This window comes from Denticeps clupeoides, chromosome 2, assembly GCF_900700375.1.
Source record: "Denticeps clupeoides chromosome 2, fDenClu1.1, whole genome shotgun sequence".
Lineage (NCBI taxonomy): Eukaryota > Metazoa > Chordata > Actinopteri > Clupeiformes > Denticipitidae > Denticeps > Denticeps clupeoides.
This window is the reverse complement of record NC_041708.1, coordinates 9,586,983-9,605,268: the sequence shown is the minus strand read 5'-3', so window position 1 is coordinate 9,605,268 and position 18,286 is coordinate 9,586,983. Positions and strand designations below refer to the sequence as shown.

Genomic DNA, 18,286 nt, shown 5'->3' with positions numbered 1-18,286 from the left:
CAGCTCGCATCCGGCGCAGTGATCTCTCAAAAACCACATAATACGTGGCCAGGACGTGGTCACGCCCCCGACGCGCCCCTTGATGAATGGAGGGGAGGGGTCGAGAAATTGCTTGTTTCCTATTGGACCGAAGAGCAAAGCGCGCACGCACAAGCTCACAGGAGCGCCAGTTTTTTTCTTGCTGGGACATTTCGAAAAACATGTTTTTATGTGTGGTTCGGACCTTTTCATACATTTTGTGTGGATTCTCTGCCTGTTCAAAAATTTCAAACAAGCAGAAACACTTTACAGTAAGAAGAACTCATCTGAAAGTGAAGTTCTCTAGGACAGAAATTGGGGAGCAAGTTTTTTTTTCTTATATATATCATTGTATTTTTGAATGTGGCCTGAATAGACAAAGCATGTTGCAGTTCACACACAATCTATTTTATTATTAACATTAGTCAAAACCCACATGGACATTACCACAAAAAGACATTCTTGATGTTGTAAATTACTCTGGTAACTGGAAATGGCTTTTAATGGTGAAATATCTACATACATGTAGAGAGCAACTTTAAAAGCTTCGATCATTATTGGAAACATTATAGTACAGTATATAGCGCATCAGTAGATTTGGTTTCAACTACATCATTATTTCAAACTTTGTCAATGACTATTTCTTATTGTATTTTGTTGTCTATTAAAACTCTTTTGATATTTTTACATTTATTAAGTACAGTAGTGAATAAAAGTTTCTTGTCGCTGTGAGGTGGAGATATGCTCCGACAGAACCTTTTCTGTAAAAAGGTTGAATATATGTGAAATACAAGTTTTCAAGTTACTGTTTTGAAAAGAATTTGAAGTGTAAAATGAACCACCATTGACATGATTTAAATTGATGTTTAATGCGGCAAATCTTTCTGCTCTGTACTTCACAGCCACAGTTAAGGCTGCGATCATCTCTGCAACTAAATCGACAGAAGCAAATAGCTCGGATCAAAGTCTACAAATTCTCCTGTGATTGGCCAACACTGATGGCCCTAGTGCAAGATGCCAATAAGGCCATTCACTAGCATAGCAATAGGTGACGCTCACTTGTGAACCAGAAGTCACAGACCCTGAGCAAGACACATAATCCTGAGTTGCTCAGGATTCTTCCTGTAGTTGCTTTAGATGAGCGATAAATGCCATAAATACTACCTGTACATAATTTTTATACAAATATAAAAGTATTTACATTTACAGCATTTATCAGACGCCCTTATCCAGAGCGACTTACAATCAGTAGTTACAGGGACAGTCCCCCTGGAGCAACTTAAGGGTAAGTGTCTTGCTCAGGGACACCATGGTAGTAAGTGGGATTTGAACCCGGGTCTCCTGGTTCACAGGCGAGTGTCTTACCCACTAGGCTACTACCTGTTGGACAATTGCACTATAATTCTGTTTGCCATTTACATTTGTGAAGGATGCATGATGGGACAGATATTTTATGTACTCTTTATGACATCTTTGAACTAAATAAATACCTTGTTAAACAGCAGAATTGTGTCTAGTAGGGAAATTCTACTTTCAAACATACTCAAAAATGTTCACTTTTCCTAAGGTCAGAACATTAATCAGCATTGGTATACGTTTAGTGAATATTTGTGCAGCTGGATATTTAATATGATGTTCCTTAATAATTACGTTTTGTAATAAAGTGTAACGGTGAATGCTTTGTGGTCTTGATCAAGGAAGGTCACGCAGAGGAAGCCACTTCCTGGAACGGCAGCTCGGCACAGACTTCTATTGGCTTATAGAGCTGTGGGCGGGGCCTAACGCGTTACGAATAATGAAAACCCTCCAATCAGAAGCCGGCGTGTTCACTCGCTAATCTGCAGCACACAGTTTCACCATTGCTGCATGAGCACCGCGTCCGCTTCAGCGTTCTTGCGCCGTTACTAAACCGGACTCGGGAACCCTTGTCCTTTTAAAATGGCGGCGTACAAGCTGGTCCTCATCCGCCACGGCGAGAGCTGCTGGAACCAGGAGAACCGCTTCTGTGGCTGGTTTGACGCGGACTTGAGCGAAACGGGGGCTCAGGAGGCGAAGAGAGGTGGACAGGCCCTGAAAGGTGATTGATTTTTTTTCCTTCTTGCTCAGTCCCCCATTAAATTGTCAATGTATTCTGCGACATAGTTCAGAAATAGATAAATATGAATTATTTCACTGTTTCGCGTGTTATGCTTTCATTAAGTTATATATTTTAATGACAATCATCCCGTTCCAAAATAGCTATTTTTAAACAAATTAAACAAATTACTCTTTTTCTTTTTTCGAAAACTATTGCTACAAAACAGTGAGATATAATGTAGTTTGGAATGACCGGGGGCGTGGTCGTTCATTTTAGTCACGCCCCTGGACCAATCAGAAGCCAGACATGCTAGACGTACGTTTTTTTTTTAATCATGCGAACGTGCAGGAAGGAACGTGGCGCCCGATGTAAAAAGGAAGATGATAAATGCCTAAATGAATCACTCAGTGTGTGTTCTAAATGACTCAATTTTGCCAAAAAGACAGTTTGCAATTAGCGCACTGGCTAAACCACAAAATCTTGCATGTCCTGAAAATTCAACAGAAAATTTTGATTGTTTAGTTGTTTTAAGTGACCGGCAGTAGGTCAGATTGCAAAACATCTTTCTGATGACACTTCAGATAACAAAAGTACTGTATTAGATGAAAATGACACTCACCTGATGTACGCTGGTTCTGAACGTAACTGTTCTCCTGCTGTAGACGCTGGGTATGAGTTCGACATCTGTTACACGTCCGTGCTGAAGAGGGCGATCCGCACCCTCTGGATCGTAATGGACGAGATAGATCAGATGTGGCTACCGGTGCACCGGACGTGGCGTCTGAACGAGCGCCACTATGGTGGCCTGACCGGGCTGAACAAAGCCGAGACAGCCGCCAAGCATGGCGAGGCACAGGTTAAGATCTGGAGACGCTCCTATGACATCCCCCCGCCTCCCATGGATGCTGACCACGACTATTATGGTGTCATCAGCAAGGTGAATGACTCCGGAACAGCCAGCTCGTTTCTTTCCTGCATCTACACACACAGCTTGTGATCAGCAGATAGAATTTGTAGGTCTGGCAAGGTTTTATATAAAAAATAGGTCCACCCTGAAGAGGTTGGGACAAGTCTGAGGCTTTTGATTGGACAGATCCTGTAACTGTGGTGGGGCAGAGGTGGCCTAGGGAAACACTCATCGCCAAGGTGCCACTGAGCAAGGCACCGTCCCCACACGCGGCTCCCCGGGCGCCTGTCAAGGCTGCTCACCAAGGGTGATGGTTTCTCAATGACAATCACTTTCACTTTTGTGGGTGCCTCACTGATGTACTGAGGTGGACTAGCGGTTAAGGAAGCGGCCCTGTAATCAGAAGGTTGCCGGTTTGAATCCCGATCCGCCAAGGCGCCACTGAGGTGCCACCGTCCACTGCTCACTCAGGGTGATTGGTTAAATGCAGAGGACAAATTTCACTGTGTGTGCTGTGTATCACATGTGACAATCACTTCACTTTACTCCCTATTTCCATATTTGTCATTTCCTGAAGGTATGAAGTCAGGGGTTCAGAGGTTAAGTATTTAGCATAGGCCTGGCAAAATAAAATGATATTTGATAATCATTGTATAAGAGCCTTTTCATGGAAGGCATATTTTTTCCCCTCCTATGAATTGTAATGTCATCCCACAGATCCAGATCCATTCCTGTCTCTGAGTCCACATGAGGGTTAATGTGTAGTAAAAAGTGTAGGGGCAGAATCCAAAGTGCAAGACTATAATAAATCAATTATTTAGCACAGATCTTCAGTTTTTTTTTTACCTAAATATGCAAATGACTGATATTGATCCCAGAATAATATGAACCTATGGCTGAAATATGTTTACATGTTCTCAGACAGCCCAATTCAGAGGTTTTTACATTTACAGCATTTAGTTGATTCACTTACCCAGTGTGTCTTACAATCAGTAGTTACAGGGACAGTCCCCCTTGAGACACTCAGGGACACGGTGGTAGTAAGACTTGTGAACCTGTGACTTTGTGATCTTCTGGTTCCTAGCTGCATGTGTTACCCGCTAGGCTGAATTACATCTTTTTTTTTTTTTTTTTTGTTTAGTCAGTATTTCTAAACGTAGACCCTTTCTCAGCACTCCTAGAAAAATTAATAAATGGGATCACTAATATATAAATATATAAACTTTTTTTTTTATATAATTTCTTCAACCCTGACTCAACATAATTTCTTTTTATAGGATCGCCGGTACGCTGACCTGACTGAGGACCAGCTTCCATCTTGTGAGAGCCTGAAAGACACTATTGCTCGTGCGCTGCCATTCTGGAACGACGAGATTGTGCCCCAGATCAAAGAGGGCAAGAGAGTCCTCATTGCAGCCCATGGAAACAGCCTGAGGGGCATCGTCAAACACTTGGAGGGTACGACTTTTTTGCTTCGTTTTTTTGTTTTTTTTAAAGAATACTTTCTCTGCTCTTAATTCAGCTTAAATTGAATTACAGTAAATTAGTCTTTTTTTACTCTTAAATATAGTCTTATCAAATTTAATTCCAGTATAATGCCCGCTTCATTCTGGTTCAGTTTATTTGTCCCATACAGGGTACAACACTCAATGAAATGTATCCTGGACTGTGCAACTTAAACTGTGCCTACGCTTAAATCATGTGAAATTAAATGAAGTGCAAGTTACAGCCTCTCTTCTGCCTACAGGCATGTCTGAGGAGGCCATCATGGAGCTGAACCTTCCCACAGGCATTCCCATCCTGTATGAGCTGGACAAGAACCTCAAACCCATCAAGCCCATGCAGTTCCTCGGCGACGAGGAGACTGTGCGCAAGGCGATGGAGGCTGTGGCGGCCCAGGGCAAGGCCAAGAAGTAGAGTTAGACACATGGTGGTGCTCCAAACACCTTGCAACACCTGAACCTCGATACTGCGGAGTGTGTGGTGTGCGTGTTTGTCTGGGTGTGTGAATATTCTATCACTGCATGGAGAGTAAAGCTCTGATTTAGAGTAACATAAAGAGTATTTATTGACCAACTTGTGTGAAGTAGTGCGGGACCACAGTGTAATATTTAACAAATGCTAGTCATTCCCCTGAGCACTTTTTAATTTCATTTCCATATTTTGTCAGTCCACAATGAAATGAAATGTGTTATTTGTTATATCGATTTATCTCTGGAGAAAATCTGAATGTAAAGAAATGGCCACAAATTAGTACGCAATTTTGCCAGCATCTTATGTACGAAGTTGAAAGGGAAACTTTGAAAGGGATGGTGTTAAACGGGATTCTGATTATTCTCCCTCTGTTCAGCACTGCTGGTCCTTCGTTTCCCATAAACAATGTTGTCCATGTGGTTGTGTTTCTGCTTCTAATTAATTTTACGATCAGTGGCATCCCTGTTCCTGCTAGCTTGGTGTCGTCTTTTTTTTTTTTTTTTTTTTTTGACGTGCTGCTGTGCCTCCCGTCTCTGATGGTCCTTCATCTTACCAGCGCAAAAGGCCGCTTGTGTCTGTAGCAGCTTGTTGCCAGTTACTGACTGAAATCTGTGTGTGTTCTACACTGTTGTACCACTGTATCCTGGACTGGAAGAGTTCCCATTAAAAAGCAGAAGAGAGCAGGCTTTGTTCATTCCGTCACTAACACATTAGGCCTCATTTTAATTGCAATCGTTAATCGGATACAGATGACTAGACAGAATTTGTGAGTTAAAATACTAATAATCTGAGTGATTGGATAGTGTTGTTCACTGATTTATAAAAAGAGGTTACTCTTGTGACTAAAATTGTCCAGAATGAAGAAGAGAAAGCAGTCAGCCATTCACACTGGCTTTTCCCATTTTAAAGTTTTTGGAAAAACATGAGTGCTTAGCTGCTCCTGGAAATGTGATATTAGCAAATTCTCTTCATGTGTCATGTCTTTAAGTATTTTATTTAAAATGGATTTACATTTCTCAGTTCATCCTACCAAGTGATCTGTTCTACACGGGCCACACGGTGGGCTGGAGCCTATAGTTTTTTGTTTTTTTTTATACCAGCAGTGTTTAAAAAAAATTTTTTTAAGTCTCTGATTGGTATGAAAATATTTTATTACACATCAGTTCTTGTCCCACAATGTTCCACCCCCACCTGGTTTTCTTCACTTTCCCACAGACGATCCAGTGGATTGTATTACCGTCAGCTTTTTTTGAACCTCAGAGACACAACGTGCCTCTGGAGTCCGGTCTCTATGTCCTTCAGTCGTTTCACCTCTAAGACGTTCCTCTGGACCACAAACGTCTCAAACAGGTGTAGTCCTCCACCTACCCCAAAATAGTGTGATTTGGTGGACAAATAAACAACACCGTTGTTGGCCAACAGTTGTTCAAATACATCATGCAAGGCCTTATAATATGATGTGTTGTAGATGGTCTCAGAAGTGAGGATCATGTCATATTTGGGAGGTGGTTTCTCACTTAGCAACAGTGGCAGGAAAGACGTCCAGTCACCAGAGAAGAACCTACACCTGGCCATGTCTGGGGGGGGTGCAAGGTCCAATGCCCTCTTTTTGCTCGGTGGACTACCATGCTTTCCATCCTTCTCTTCATCGCTGTCATCATCATCATCATCATCATAGTCACAGTTCAGGAGGACGTTGGGCACAGTCAGCTGCTCGATCACTGTGCTGTTATAGTCCTGGAAGTGCACCCGAGAAGCTCCTCTCTTCAGGGCCAAAAGACCCAGGAGCCCGGCCCCACAGCCCAAATCCAGCACTCTCTTCCCAGAGAAGGTCTCGCCCTCCTGCTCTAGGTAGTCCAGGAGATCGTAGGTGCACTCCCAGACCTTCAGGCCGCCCTCGTACACCCCGGATATGAGGTCCGAGTGTTGGCCGATGGTCTGCGACAGGATGGCTTCGTCGTCCTCCCGTTCCGGAGCGGTCTGCTCGAACACGAACTCGTTTAGGTGACGGAGAGGCGGCAGCGCCCCGATGGAGAGGGTCTCGGGTACGGCATTGGCGAGCAGGGCTGCCGGGTCACGTGGCGCACCGTGCTCTTTAGCTTCTTTAGGCTGTTTCGGTGCACTGCCATGCTCCTCCTTTAAAACATGACCAATAAAACTAATATACCATGCAAAACCATGAAACTAATTCTGATTTTACATTTGATCATTTTTAATAAATTTAAACCTCATACCAACTGACAGAAACACCGCTAAATGCCGTAAACATCTGCTAGATGTAAATGCTAAAGGCAGAGGCACGTACAGTTCTTGTAGAATGTCCGTTTTCTTTTTCAAAGGTTTGTTCTTCTCCAGGAAGTTCTCCCGTCTCTGCCTGGATAGTGAAATTGAAGCTGAAAGCCATAAGGTTCAACAATGTAACAGATATGCTAGCACGCGTTGACACGCTGTTCACGAGGAAGAGTGAACTACGTTTCCCAGAACACTTTGCGGCGCTATTCATCTATATATTAGGGTTTTGTAGTGGATATTTTCTGAAAAAAAAATCAACTCACGACAGCATAATAATTATGGATTAATTAAATAGTTTTGAATGATACACAAAAATGAATCGGTGGCTTTAAATTCCCTTACACACTTCAATTCCCATGATGCACGTCGCCGAGTAGTAGACATGCGCACTACAAGGAGAATCTAAAGCCTGAAAGGCGCAAGTGTATCAATGATTTGTCTCCGCAGTCAGTCCCCATTATACACTATCTATCGGATATAATGAGCTGAGGGGCAGCGAATCGAGCGGTTTGGACCCGAGCGGACCCGACGTGAGTAAATACCCGAATCGGCGTGCTGCTTAAACCCAGATGCACTTTCGCTGATCCAAATACATGATGTTTGATCCTTTACAGGTTTTATTATTTTATTAGGAAATCATCCGTACCGCAATTGAATTGTTACTTGTTTATTATTCCCAAACGCGTATGTTATTTTTTTCGCTATTTATTTCCTTTTAGCAACATCTGCTCGTCGTTGGTTTTATTGTTTGCTCATCTGTCGGAGGGGGTGAAACCCCCGTCTTAATCTGCTGATCTGCCCGCGCTGCGTGGCGATGAAATGTTTTTGGATGATGGGGGTGGAGTAAGGGATGGGTGTTGCCGCTATCAGGTGCGGGCAGGGCTGGGCCGCCTGCCCAATTGTTCCACTGGAGCTTGGAATGCTGTTGGACAGGATCGCTGCGCATATGTGGGAAATCGTTGTCAGTTTAAGTATTATTTACTTCTTTGCGTACCCACTTCTGTCGCGTACCTGGGTTGTACTGTGTGGTCACGTGGCCTTTCAAATCTGATCTACTGTTCGGTTTTTTTTTTTAACTTTCAAAAAAAGAGCCCAGGTCTCTCCTTTTTAGTAGGCGTTACCCGACCACACCCTTAAAACATTCGGTGTTTCTAATGATTGATGCGTGGATGCAATAGCGGTGTGTGTGTGTGTGTGTGTATCAGGCACTAAGTAAGTAAGTAATCCTAAATTCTAGATGCACTTAGTATTGGATTTACACTGCGCCTGACCGAAGCCCCTCTGAAGCAGATTTAAGATCCCAACTAAACCCGCTGAGTGCCATTTAGAAAAGTGCCCCGGCAGTGTGTGTTCCTCAGCTTTCACTGCTTCCGCCCGGATTAAGTTAGTTTGTATAAGTAGATCGCATTATGATTATTTTGCTTTACATATAGTCCTTCACAGTGAGATGAAATTATTTTGCCTCCATTGGGGTCTGGTTCCCTCTCCTGCTGATCTGCTGTCAACATGACTGGAATATCAGGTATTGCATCAGTGCATAAATCCAGACCCAGGAGAACAAAAAGGCCAAAAGAAGGTCAGAGAATTTTTATGGGCACTCTATTATATGCATCTTTGTAACAAACTGTTCATTTCTTTTAGAAGTAATAACATTAATATTTCCATAGACACACAACGGGCATAACGGGCAGTCATTCATAAACTGTTTTTATCTCTATTTGCCCATTCATAAAGTTCCAGTATTGACTCACCATAGAAATTGATTCAAGATTCACAAGTAATTTTGTCATCCCAGCCACATACAGGTACACAGAGTGTGTGACAAATGGGGCAAAAACGGGACAAATTACTGCCACATCGCTAGTGGTTCTGAGAAAGCAGGATTTAATATTAAATAAGTTGGATATCAGGTGATCAGACAAAATGTTGTAACTACCATATTCTACCCCATTTCACTCAGTGCATTAATCAGGGTTGACAATTTTACTATCCGTGTATGTTATTTTGCACATAATTGAAACTCCATGTTGTAAGGTTCTTTTCTGCACATGAATATCCTAGGTTAATATTTTAATATGAATGGTTCCCAACACCCTGAATTAAAGCCATCTTGGGGGCACGTTGTGCGTCTTGGTGCTGCTCTGCTGGCATCACCTGCCCCTGAGCAGCTTATGTGGATCACAGGCTCCAGCGGCATAATTGGTTTATGGGTGTGATGCAAGGGACAAGAGCTGAGGAGACGATTGTTGCTGTGGATCAGCCGTCTCTCTGTAATTTATCAGGGCTAATCACTTTGGTGAACCTGGAAAATATAATTACATTATATATACATACACACGGATACATACATATATATAATAAAATCTTTATTATATTTACACTATATTATATTTACACAGCATTTATCAGGCGCTTAAAGTCAGGGACTTACAATCAGTAGTTACAGGGACAATCCCACTGGAGACACTCAGGATTAAGAGTTGTGCTCAGACACACAGTGGTAGTAAGTAGCGTTTGAACCTGTGACTTAGTGGTCTTTGTGCCCGTGTGTGGGGGGACGGTGCTTTGCTCAGGGGAACCTTAACAGTTCTGATATTAAACAGTCAACCATCTGTTAGGGGTCCATTTCCTTAGCCGCTAGGGCCACCACTGCACTCTATACATATAAATTATACAACAATATATACTTTGTTTTGCACAACATTTTGGCGCGTGTGTATAGTGTGTACTACCAGAAGTCAAAAGTTTGGACCCACTTATTCTATGGAGATGAGTGTCATTTTGAAGAATCCATTGCAAGAAACATATTTAGTATTTTTTGTAAATTGAGAAAGTGAAGAATGCTTGATGAATCTGTTTTTTTCAAAGTCACCATAATTTAGTCATCATTAATAACTGCTTCATGAGATGTTCATTATCATCATGAGAGAATGATGAGAAAGTGTTCAGCATAAACCATCAGGACTGTTGGAAACAGTGTCCGTTCATCATCTCCTGCTTTGGAGAGACTCAACTTTTTACTTTTTGTTGTTGTTATTGTTTTAGTCTAATACATAACTTCACGTGTGTTATATCATAGTCCTGTGTCTTCAGTCTTGTCCTTAATCTGAAAAAAGCAAAACCCATGAATGAGTAGGTGCATCCAAACGTTTGACTGCTAGTGTGTGTGTGTGTGTGTGTGTGTGTGATATATGAAATAAAGTAAGTACCATTTTATCTGTTCTATGTAGGCATAGATGTTTTTTTTTACTCATCATGCAGGAATCTTGTTTAAAACCGTAATACCCTATTTAATGTTCTTTAGTTTTGATTGCTTATTGTAAAAGGAGAGAAAAATAATACAATTCACTAAGACTAGACACCCACTAGGAAGTGGTGGCCTAGTAGGTAAGGAATTGGGTCCATTTTAAGACAAATGGAGGTATCAAAATAGATATGGATCAGATGAAAGCTCTTTCCACTGCTAAAATGACAAATGCATTATAATTCAAAAATCATTATTATTCTTATAAAAGATTTAAGTCCTTTTTTTTTGTACTCCTGTAAAATGGATTAAATCCTTCTGGGTTTCAGCCCAGTTATTTGAACACACAGTAAAACATGTTTCAGGGTTAACATACTTTTTGTCATGCTTATTTAGGGCAAAATATCTGGAACTAGTTGCCCAGATGGCCTTTTTAACCATTGTCTTTGTTTGTATAATTATTATAATAATAATACATTTTCCTCTCCACTATCTTATTTGGAAGGCCTTTGATCGAACAATGGTAGTAGAATAAAAAGACTGTTGCCCCTGGGACTGGTATGTCAGTACATTTGCAATGAATTATGTAAGAGATAGATGGACTGATAAACAAAACTCACAATATTACGAAATTCCAGTTAAATAAATCATAGTCAGTTTTTTATTTTGACCGTATTGCATTTCAGTAATAAATGTCTGCAGATGAATTTTTCAGTCTGCGTTTAGGATAACAAGTGAAAGTGAAGCGAAATCACTTCACTGTGCTGCAGTGTATCACAATGCCAGTGTGTCCTCTGCATTTAACCCATCACTCTTAGTGAGCGGTTGGCAGCCATGAAAGGCGAATGGGGAGCATTGTGTGGGGATGGTACTTTGCCCAGTGGCACCTTGGCGTCTTGCAAGGTGCCATTGAACCTGCCAAATTCCAATTAGGTGTCCACTTCCTTACCCGCTAGACCACAACTGCCCCATAATGGACAATGGACCCTTAAATGTGCATAACAAAATTACACATTTAATGCAACAAATCCCCTTCACTGCAGAATTGTTTAACATTTTGTGCAAAACCCCTGGACATTTGACTAAATAAAAAAAGATAATGTCCCTTGTGGCATTTGCTGTTGCTGCCTGTTTGTTAATCACATTGCATTTCTGCGTGTTTGTGTGTGTTCGCAGAATGCGGCCATGCCTCGGTGTCGGGCACCTCTTGCTGAGGTGGTTGCGCGTTTGCTCCAGACGCGCTCGAAACCGACTGCCCAAGTGCGTGAGGGAGAGGTGGGCCTACGCCCAGCTGCTGTGGCGCTCCCTCTTTTACAACTCGCTCACCAACTGCGACGTGGTGAGCGACTCGCTTTTGGAGCCCATCTTCTGGATGGTGGACATTCTCACCCGCTGGTTCGGCATGGTGAGTTGTTTCTCTCCTGTTTCTTTGAATTGTTTGTACGGGGAAAAAATGTTTAAACCAGCCATGTTTTTTTTTTTGTGCTCATTGGAGACCAAGGCTAATGTTGAACTTGCATTCTGTTTCACATCTACACCAATTTGTTCTTCAAAAATTTGCACATGGAAACTAAGGCTTGGACAAAAAATGTCCCACTAAAAACCATTAAATTATATTACAATATTTATCCTTAATTTTAAGGATAAATTTCACATTTTTACCAAAGCAGCTAAAATGAAACAATTAAACATTTATGTAAGGGTTCCTTTCCTACTGAAATATTTAGTGTGTTAAATTAAATAACTAGTTTATTGTTCCTATATAATAATCTAAAACATTTTTGAGTTCTGTAACCATACTGACCTCTAAAGCGTTGAAAACTCTAAAACATTATGAATATGTATGTTTCAGGCTGAAGAAGTTCTGAAAGATTGACTTGGCCTTACAGACAAATATGTCAGGATATTAAAGGGTCTCTTAAGGGTTAATGATGAACTTATGGTAATTAAGTATGTTTGGTATGTCCTCACTAGAATTTAAGCAGAGAGGTCTATAGAGAGGTCTATGGTACTTTGAGTCACATGATTGTGTTTTACTCGTCTGCCTCTGCAGGTCTTTGTGTTCCTGGTGGTGGCGCTGACGAGTTCCATCCTGATCATCTCCTACTTCTGCCTGCTGCCTCTGGTGCTGAACACCTACCCTCCCTTCTGGATTGTTTGGCATATCTGCTACGGCCACTGGAATCTGATCATGATCATCTTCCATTACTACAAAGCTACCAAAACATCCCCAGGGTACCCTCCTAAGGTGCGCTGCCAGAAAGAAATGTATGCAAGGTTTGGGCATTAATTTGGGGTGGTATAAACCAAAAGACCCAGCCTATGAACCAAAAGACCCAGGTTCAAACCCCATTTACTACCATTGTGTCCCTGAGCAAGACGCTGTCCCTGTAACTACTGAATGTAATGCGCTCTGAATAAGGGTGTCTGATAAATGCCATAAATGTAATTTTTTATTTGTTTTACTTGGGTGCGTCACACAGCAACGTATATTCTCTAGATTCTCTATATAGCAACATTCTGTTAGTAACTCGTTGTCTTTTTTTTTTTTTTTTTTTTTTTTGTTGTTTTCTTTCAAACAGATGAAGCCAGACATTCCGTTTGTGTCCGTCTGCAAAAAGTGCATCATTCCTAAACCGGCCCGAACACACCACTGCGGGATCTGCAACACGTACAGACCTCACTTTTTACACTTTTCTCTAAATATTTTCCACACAGCCTGGATATCAGAGCCTTTCTCTTCTTTCCTTTCTCCATGTAGGTGTATACTGAAAATGGACCACCACTGCCGTATCCTTTTCACTGGTGTGGGTTTTTGTTTTTCAAAACTTCACCTCCAGTTTGTTCTCCTTAACTAGTGAGCAGCATGGCTGAATAACTGTGTGGGTCATTTTAACCATCGCTACTTCTTCTCATTCTGCCTCTTCATGACGCTGGGTTGTATGTACTGCAGCATAAGTGGCCGAACCCTCTTCATTAATGCCTACCACGCTATCGAGGTACCAGAACCAGATATTCTTCCCCCTCTCAGCATGTGTCTATAAGTATGAAGTATGCACAGATCCTCCTTTCAGCCTCCACCCCCATCTGCATGCTTAGTTTGGTACTATAGACCTCAGTGACGTCCTCCTTCCCTGTGTCACTCGCCGACTCCACCCGCCATCCGTCCCTGTGTACTGAATGTGCACGCCGCAACCCCCGCCCCGCGACTGAACAGGCCTGGACCGGGTTCTTCTGACCGTGCTCACTCTCTTTCTCCCCGATCAGCACTTCAAGCATCTGGAGGTGGAGCAGCCGGGTGTCCCGGTGAAAGGGGTGGGACTGCTCATTGGCATTGTGCCTCCAGAGGCCATGACCAAGAAGGTAGAATGCTTTAGACCAGGGGTCACCAACGCGGATCCTGGAGGCCACTTGTCCTGCACATTTTTGTGATTTCCTTAATTTAACTCGCTTGATTCAACTTCTGTACTCATTATCATCACATTCTTGAATCAGGTGGGGTGGAAGATTGAAAGATCAAAGCTGTGCAGGATCAGGGTTGGTGACCCCCTGCTTTAGACAGGGATGGCTTTACACAGTATGAATATTTCATAAGTCACCCATTTGATAATCATTTAGCAGATTTTTTAAATACTATATGGTATATATATTGTAGTCCATCTAAGACTGGCATGTGAAAACCTTCCCAAAGTGACCAAGAGAAATTTGTTGAACCAACACAATTGTGAGCACCACATTGAGCATGGTGTGAAAGATTATGATACTAAATGGAATGTCCATCTACATTTACTGGAGCAAAGCAGACTGGAGATGTTACAGCATGGGTCTTTCAGGGTTACAGATTTGTAATTGTGAATCTTTTAAATCTCACTATTGTTGTTGCTGCCACCACTTTTATATTTCCTAGAGGATGGATCTTAAAAACCTTCTGGTACCCACCTGAACCTGTTATTTTAGTGACTACACTGGTTCATGTCCTCACAAGCAACAATAAACCTCTTTTCTTTTCCATGAACCAGAGCTCATACAATACCCCTCCACCTCCCTACACCTTCAAGGACAAAATGTTCCACAAGAGCATCATCTACATGTGGGTTCTCACAAGGTAAACTAAAAACTTGATTTTGCTGTACAGAATATGTTCAGAAGTTTGAATATGTCCAGAAGATCTATGTACTTTTTAAGGTGGACCAGTAAAATTCTCTTATCCCACTTGAATTCACTTTGTTAACATAGCCATCATCTGAGCCAGTGTCTACTTGTGGTTGACTAATATAATAAAGTTGGCCTTGATCTCCAGACATATAGAGTTCAGTCTGATGGTGCTTCCTTTTATGACACTAAATATAGATAAGTATCCACAGGCATGGGAAGGCATGTTCTGAGCTCTAAATTTGCAGTTAATAGCTCTTCTCTCCCCTGCAGTACAGTGGCAGTGGCCCTGGGTGGTCTGACGCTGTGGCATGCCATGCTCATCTCCCGCGGCGAGACCAGCATTGAGAGACACATCAACAAAAAGGAGGCCAAACGCTTAGCCAAGCACGGCAAGGTAAGAGTCAGGGTAGAACCTTGGGCAGTAGCCCTATTACAGAGAAAAGTGAACCACCCATGCTGTGTGATTAAAACCTTATCTTCTTGAAGGTGTACAGGAATCCATTTAACTATGGAAGACTGAACAACTGGAAGATTTTCTTTGGGGTAGAAAAGACAAGGTAGGTTTCCGGAAACATTTCATGATAATACAGATAGTACAGATGTGAAAAACTGAGGCATGAATCAAATAGAATCCTAGTGCCATCGTTTCTGGTTGTGGCTTGATTTGGTTCAGGTCCCTAAACCCAGGTTCTTGGGTTTAGATCTGAACCAACACCTCCATGCTTTTGAATATGGTGCACATTGCATGCAGCCGGTATACTACATTGTTGCATTGGTATTGCATCGTATGCCATATCAACCAACCCAAGGCATCTTTGGCATCCCTAGTCCTGTATGTATTGTGCCTGTAGGTATTTTCTTCGGGATATTGGTTCTCGACCAAAAAAAAGGGTGGCTTGCCAACTTCGTGATGCGGATGCTGAACCGATCTGTCGTGGTGAAGAGGTAGCTGAGCCAGAAAGCAAGGGTCTTGATTTCCCCGTTCAATCTACGTGCCAATCCTCACCTATGGTCATGAGATTTGGGTAATGACCGAAAGAACGAGATCACGGATCCAAGCACCCGAAATGAGTTTATTCTGTAGGGTGGCCGGGGGCAGCCTTAGAGATACGGTGAGGAGCTTGGACATTCCTCCATATCGATAGGTGGTTCAGGAATCTTATCAGGATGCCTCCTGGATGCCTCCCTGGGGAGGTGTTTCGGGCATGTCCTGCTGGGAGGAGGCCCCCGGGTCGACCCAGGATATGCTGGAGAAATTATATCTCCAGTCTGGTCTGGGAACGCCATTGGGTCCTGCCGGAGAAGCTGGTGGAGGTGACTGGCAAGAGGGCTGTGTGGGTTTCCCTACTTGGGATGCTGCCCCCGCGACCCGGACCCAAATAAGTGGAGGAAGATAAAGATCTTGGTTTATTTATTTAGGCACCCTCTCAAATTATGTCGGGAAAAGCCACAGTGTCTTTCTTAATGTTTTTTTTTTTAAACTTAATACCAGTACATGGTGTCAAATATGATCTTGTTTTAATTAGTCTTGAGAAAGGGAGACCATTTTCAAAATTGGAAATGTGGCATAGTCATGCTGGTTTGAAGTCCAGCTGTACTCAAGTCTGTCTCATTTTACTACTCATTACTGTTAAAACACATTTTAAAGATAAACAATTCTTTATTTCCTAACAGTCATTGGCTGACTCGAGTTCTCCTGCCTTCTAGCCATGCCCCCTATGGGGACGGGCTTACGTGGGACATCTATCCTCACCAGAAAGACATCATGCCTGTGTGAGCCCACCCTGAACACAGGTGAAAGGAGCCATGCCCCTCCCCAGCCAGGACACCATTTTGGACAACGCCTGGCTACAGAGGATTGTGGGAGAACTCTGGCACATTGAGCCTACTGACTTGCTGTCCAAAATGGACATATATTTTCCCACTTTTAACGTATTTATTTTAAAGTGTCATACATGTTGTATCCTTTGGATTGGATTCAGGGTGAGCTTTGGCGATGTGGACAGCTGCATGTCCTGCCCCTCCATGAGTGGTAGACAAAGAAAATCAGATGTTCTTCTACATCATATCTACTAACATTATGAAGCACAGGCCCATGGACATTTTCAAATTTCTGTTTATTTATTCAACAATTTATAATTATAATGACTACAGTTCAAAGTTAGTTTCATGTCAATGGACGAACGTATGCAACTTTCTATTATGAAAGTAATACTTTCACTAAGGCTGAAGTAGAAGACACTGGGGTGGTGTTCTACAAAATAGTAATTTATGAGTTAACTATATTCATGTAAATGGGACAGCTGGTGATGTGACTACACAATTTCATGTAAAGAGTGGTGGAATCACATTTGTAACATTTGCTACACAAAATTGTGGTTATTGTTGCTCCTTTGTTTTTTTCTGTTCTTTAGTCATTGAAGAGTGTTTCCAAGAGAGAAGTGGAAGATTTAATAATGCTTTGGTGAGATGAAATGACTGCAGCATCAGTAAATCAGTGGTCCAACAAATATTTATCTCTGCAAGCTCACCCAGCAGTAGTTTGTGAACCAAGGTACCATACATTAGCTGGTGGGTGGGGAGATTGTTATGTGCATAGGAGGCATGTATGGTACATGGGGAGAAGAAGACAAAGATGAGAAAGGCCAACCTGACAAAGAAGCTGGAGATGGAGCATTGATGGGACGGGAGCATCTGAAAGAAGAACTCTCTTCTTGGCATAACCAGCTGTTCACATGGTTTTGGGAAGACTTTATTTGCTGATGCAAGACAACTTTATATTAAAAAAAACAGTAAAATAAATACTGGAAGACTGTTTTAATATTATTATTTGGACAAGTTTTTTTTTAAAAAAAGATCACATGATCAGAATTAAACTACGTACTTGCGTCAGCGTGTCATCCAGCTCCATAGATTTACTATATGAGTGCATAATCTGCTAAATCAGGCTTAATACACACACACACACACACGTGCTCACACACAACCCACTGTCCAAAACCCAACCCTTTAGACAACAGATAAAAGACATTCCTACCTATCATGCCCTTCACACTCAAACTGTCTCTCACTAATTTATATCTGCCCATTTTGCAAGCCATGAGGGTGAGGAATTTCAGCATCATCAGGCAGCAGATGATTCCATGGAGCTGCAAGGACCTGTGTTGAGTGTCTGCTGGGTGATATGCTTATGGGTGTGCCCATTATGGCAGTCTCATGCGAACCAGTCACTCCTGACACCACTGAATGTGTACCTGGATCCCAGGGGTTGTGTCTACGCATCCCTATTGTCTAAACCAATTCCAATACACACTTAAAAAATTATGTTAAAGTTGGAAAGTGGGTTTAATGTTACAGTCTGGTTTAGGTGCAGTAGTTTTTTGCCTGCAAACTACACCCCCTTGCCGCCACACCACCAGACATCCTCCCAAACCAATCCACTAAAAGAACCCGAAAAAAATCTGCACACTCTTATTAAATGGCTGACATGTTCCACATTGGTCAAATTTCGGACCCTGGCCACTAAAACACCTCTGGACGGCCACACCCTCTGAATGATCTTTTACAATGGTCTGGCTCCAAGAATCTGCCACCTATAAAGCCCTCATTCAGCTGGCGC

General features: G+C 42.2%; 3 protein-coding genes across 4 annotated transcripts; 2 read left to right on the top strand and 1 right to left on the bottom strand.

The window, feature by feature from the left end:
- Positions 1-1,847: 1,847 nt before the first annotated feature.
- On the top strand, positions 1,848-5,395 carry pgam1a (phosphoglycerate mutase 1a). Its single transcript, XM_028970510.1, has 4 exons — positions 1,848-2,095; positions 2,758-3,032; positions 4,280-4,460; positions 4,750-5,395. The coding sequence occupies exons 1-4, from the start codon at positions 1,957-1,959 to the stop codon at positions 4,917-4,919; spliced, it is 765 nt and encodes a 254-aa protein (XP_028826343.1). The 5' UTR covers positions 1,848-1,956; the 3' UTR covers positions 4,920-5,395.
- Positions 5,396-6,109: 714 nt separating this feature from the next.
- On the bottom strand, positions 6,110-7,474 carry LOC114784612 (histidine protein methyltransferase 1 homolog). The gene is made up of 2 exons (XM_028970115.1): positions 7,282-7,474; positions 6,110-7,112 (listed from the first exon to the last, which is right to left on the bottom strand). Exons 1-2 carry the CDS (start codon positions 7,378-7,380, stop codon positions 6,216-6,218), a joined length of 996 nt encoding a protein of 331 aa, XP_028825948.1. The 5' UTR covers positions 7,381-7,474; the 3' UTR covers positions 6,110-6,215.
- Positions 7,475-7,649: 175 nt separating this feature from the next.
- Positions 7,650-17,493, top strand: LOC114784890 (palmitoyltransferase ZDHHC16A-like). Of its 2 annotated transcripts, XM_028970721.1 has the most exons (11): positions 7,650-7,798; positions 11,689-11,917; positions 12,566-12,760; positions 13,095-13,183; positions 13,274-13,302; positions 13,378-13,511; positions 13,780-13,875; positions 14,532-14,617; positions 14,938-15,061; positions 15,154-15,224; positions 16,342-17,493. In XM_028970721.1, exons 2-11 carry the CDS (start codon positions 11,690-11,692, stop codon positions 16,442-16,444), a joined length of 1,155 nt encoding a protein of 384 aa, XP_028826554.1. In that variant the 5' UTR covers positions 7,650-7,798; position 11,689; the 3' UTR covers positions 16,445-17,493. The 2 variants fall into 2 exon arrangements, with proteins under 2 accessions (XP_028826554.1, XP_028826555.1); XM_028970722.1 differs by lacking the exon at positions 13,780-13,875.
- Positions 17,494-18,286: the final 793 nt, after the last annotated feature.

Coding starts and splice junctions, on each gene's coding strand:
- pgam1a (XM_028970510.1), top strand. CDS start 1,957: ATGGCGGCGTACAAGCTGGTCCTCATCCGCCACGGCGAGAGCTGCTGG. Junction 2,096..2,757: donor AGGTGGACAGGCCCTGAAAG/GTGATTGATTTT, acceptor CTCCTGCTGTAG/ACGCTGGGTATGAGTTCGAC. Junction 3,033..4,279: donor ATTATGGTGTCATCAGCAAG/GTGAATGACTCC, acceptor TTCTTTTTATAG/GATCGCCGGTACGCTGACCT.
- LOC114784612 (XM_028970115.1), bottom strand. CDS start 7,380: ATGGCTTTCAGCTTCAATTTCACTATCCAGGCAGAGACGGGAGAACTT. Junction 7,113..7,281: donor ACGGACATTCTACAAGAACT/GTACGTGCCTCT, acceptor CATGTTTTAAAG/GAGGAGCATGGCAGTGCACC.
- LOC114784890 (XM_028970721.1), top strand. CDS start 11,690: ATGCGGCCATGCCTCGGTGTCGGGCACCTCTTGCTGAGGTGGTTGCGC. Junction 11,918..12,565: donor TCACCCGCTGGTTCGGCATG/GTGAGTTGTTTC, acceptor CTGCCTCTGCAG/GTCTTTGTGTTCCTGGTGGT. Junction 12,761..13,094: donor CCCCAGGGTACCCTCCTAAG/GTGCGCTGCCAG, acceptor TCTTTCAAACAG/ATGAAGCCAGACATTCCGTT.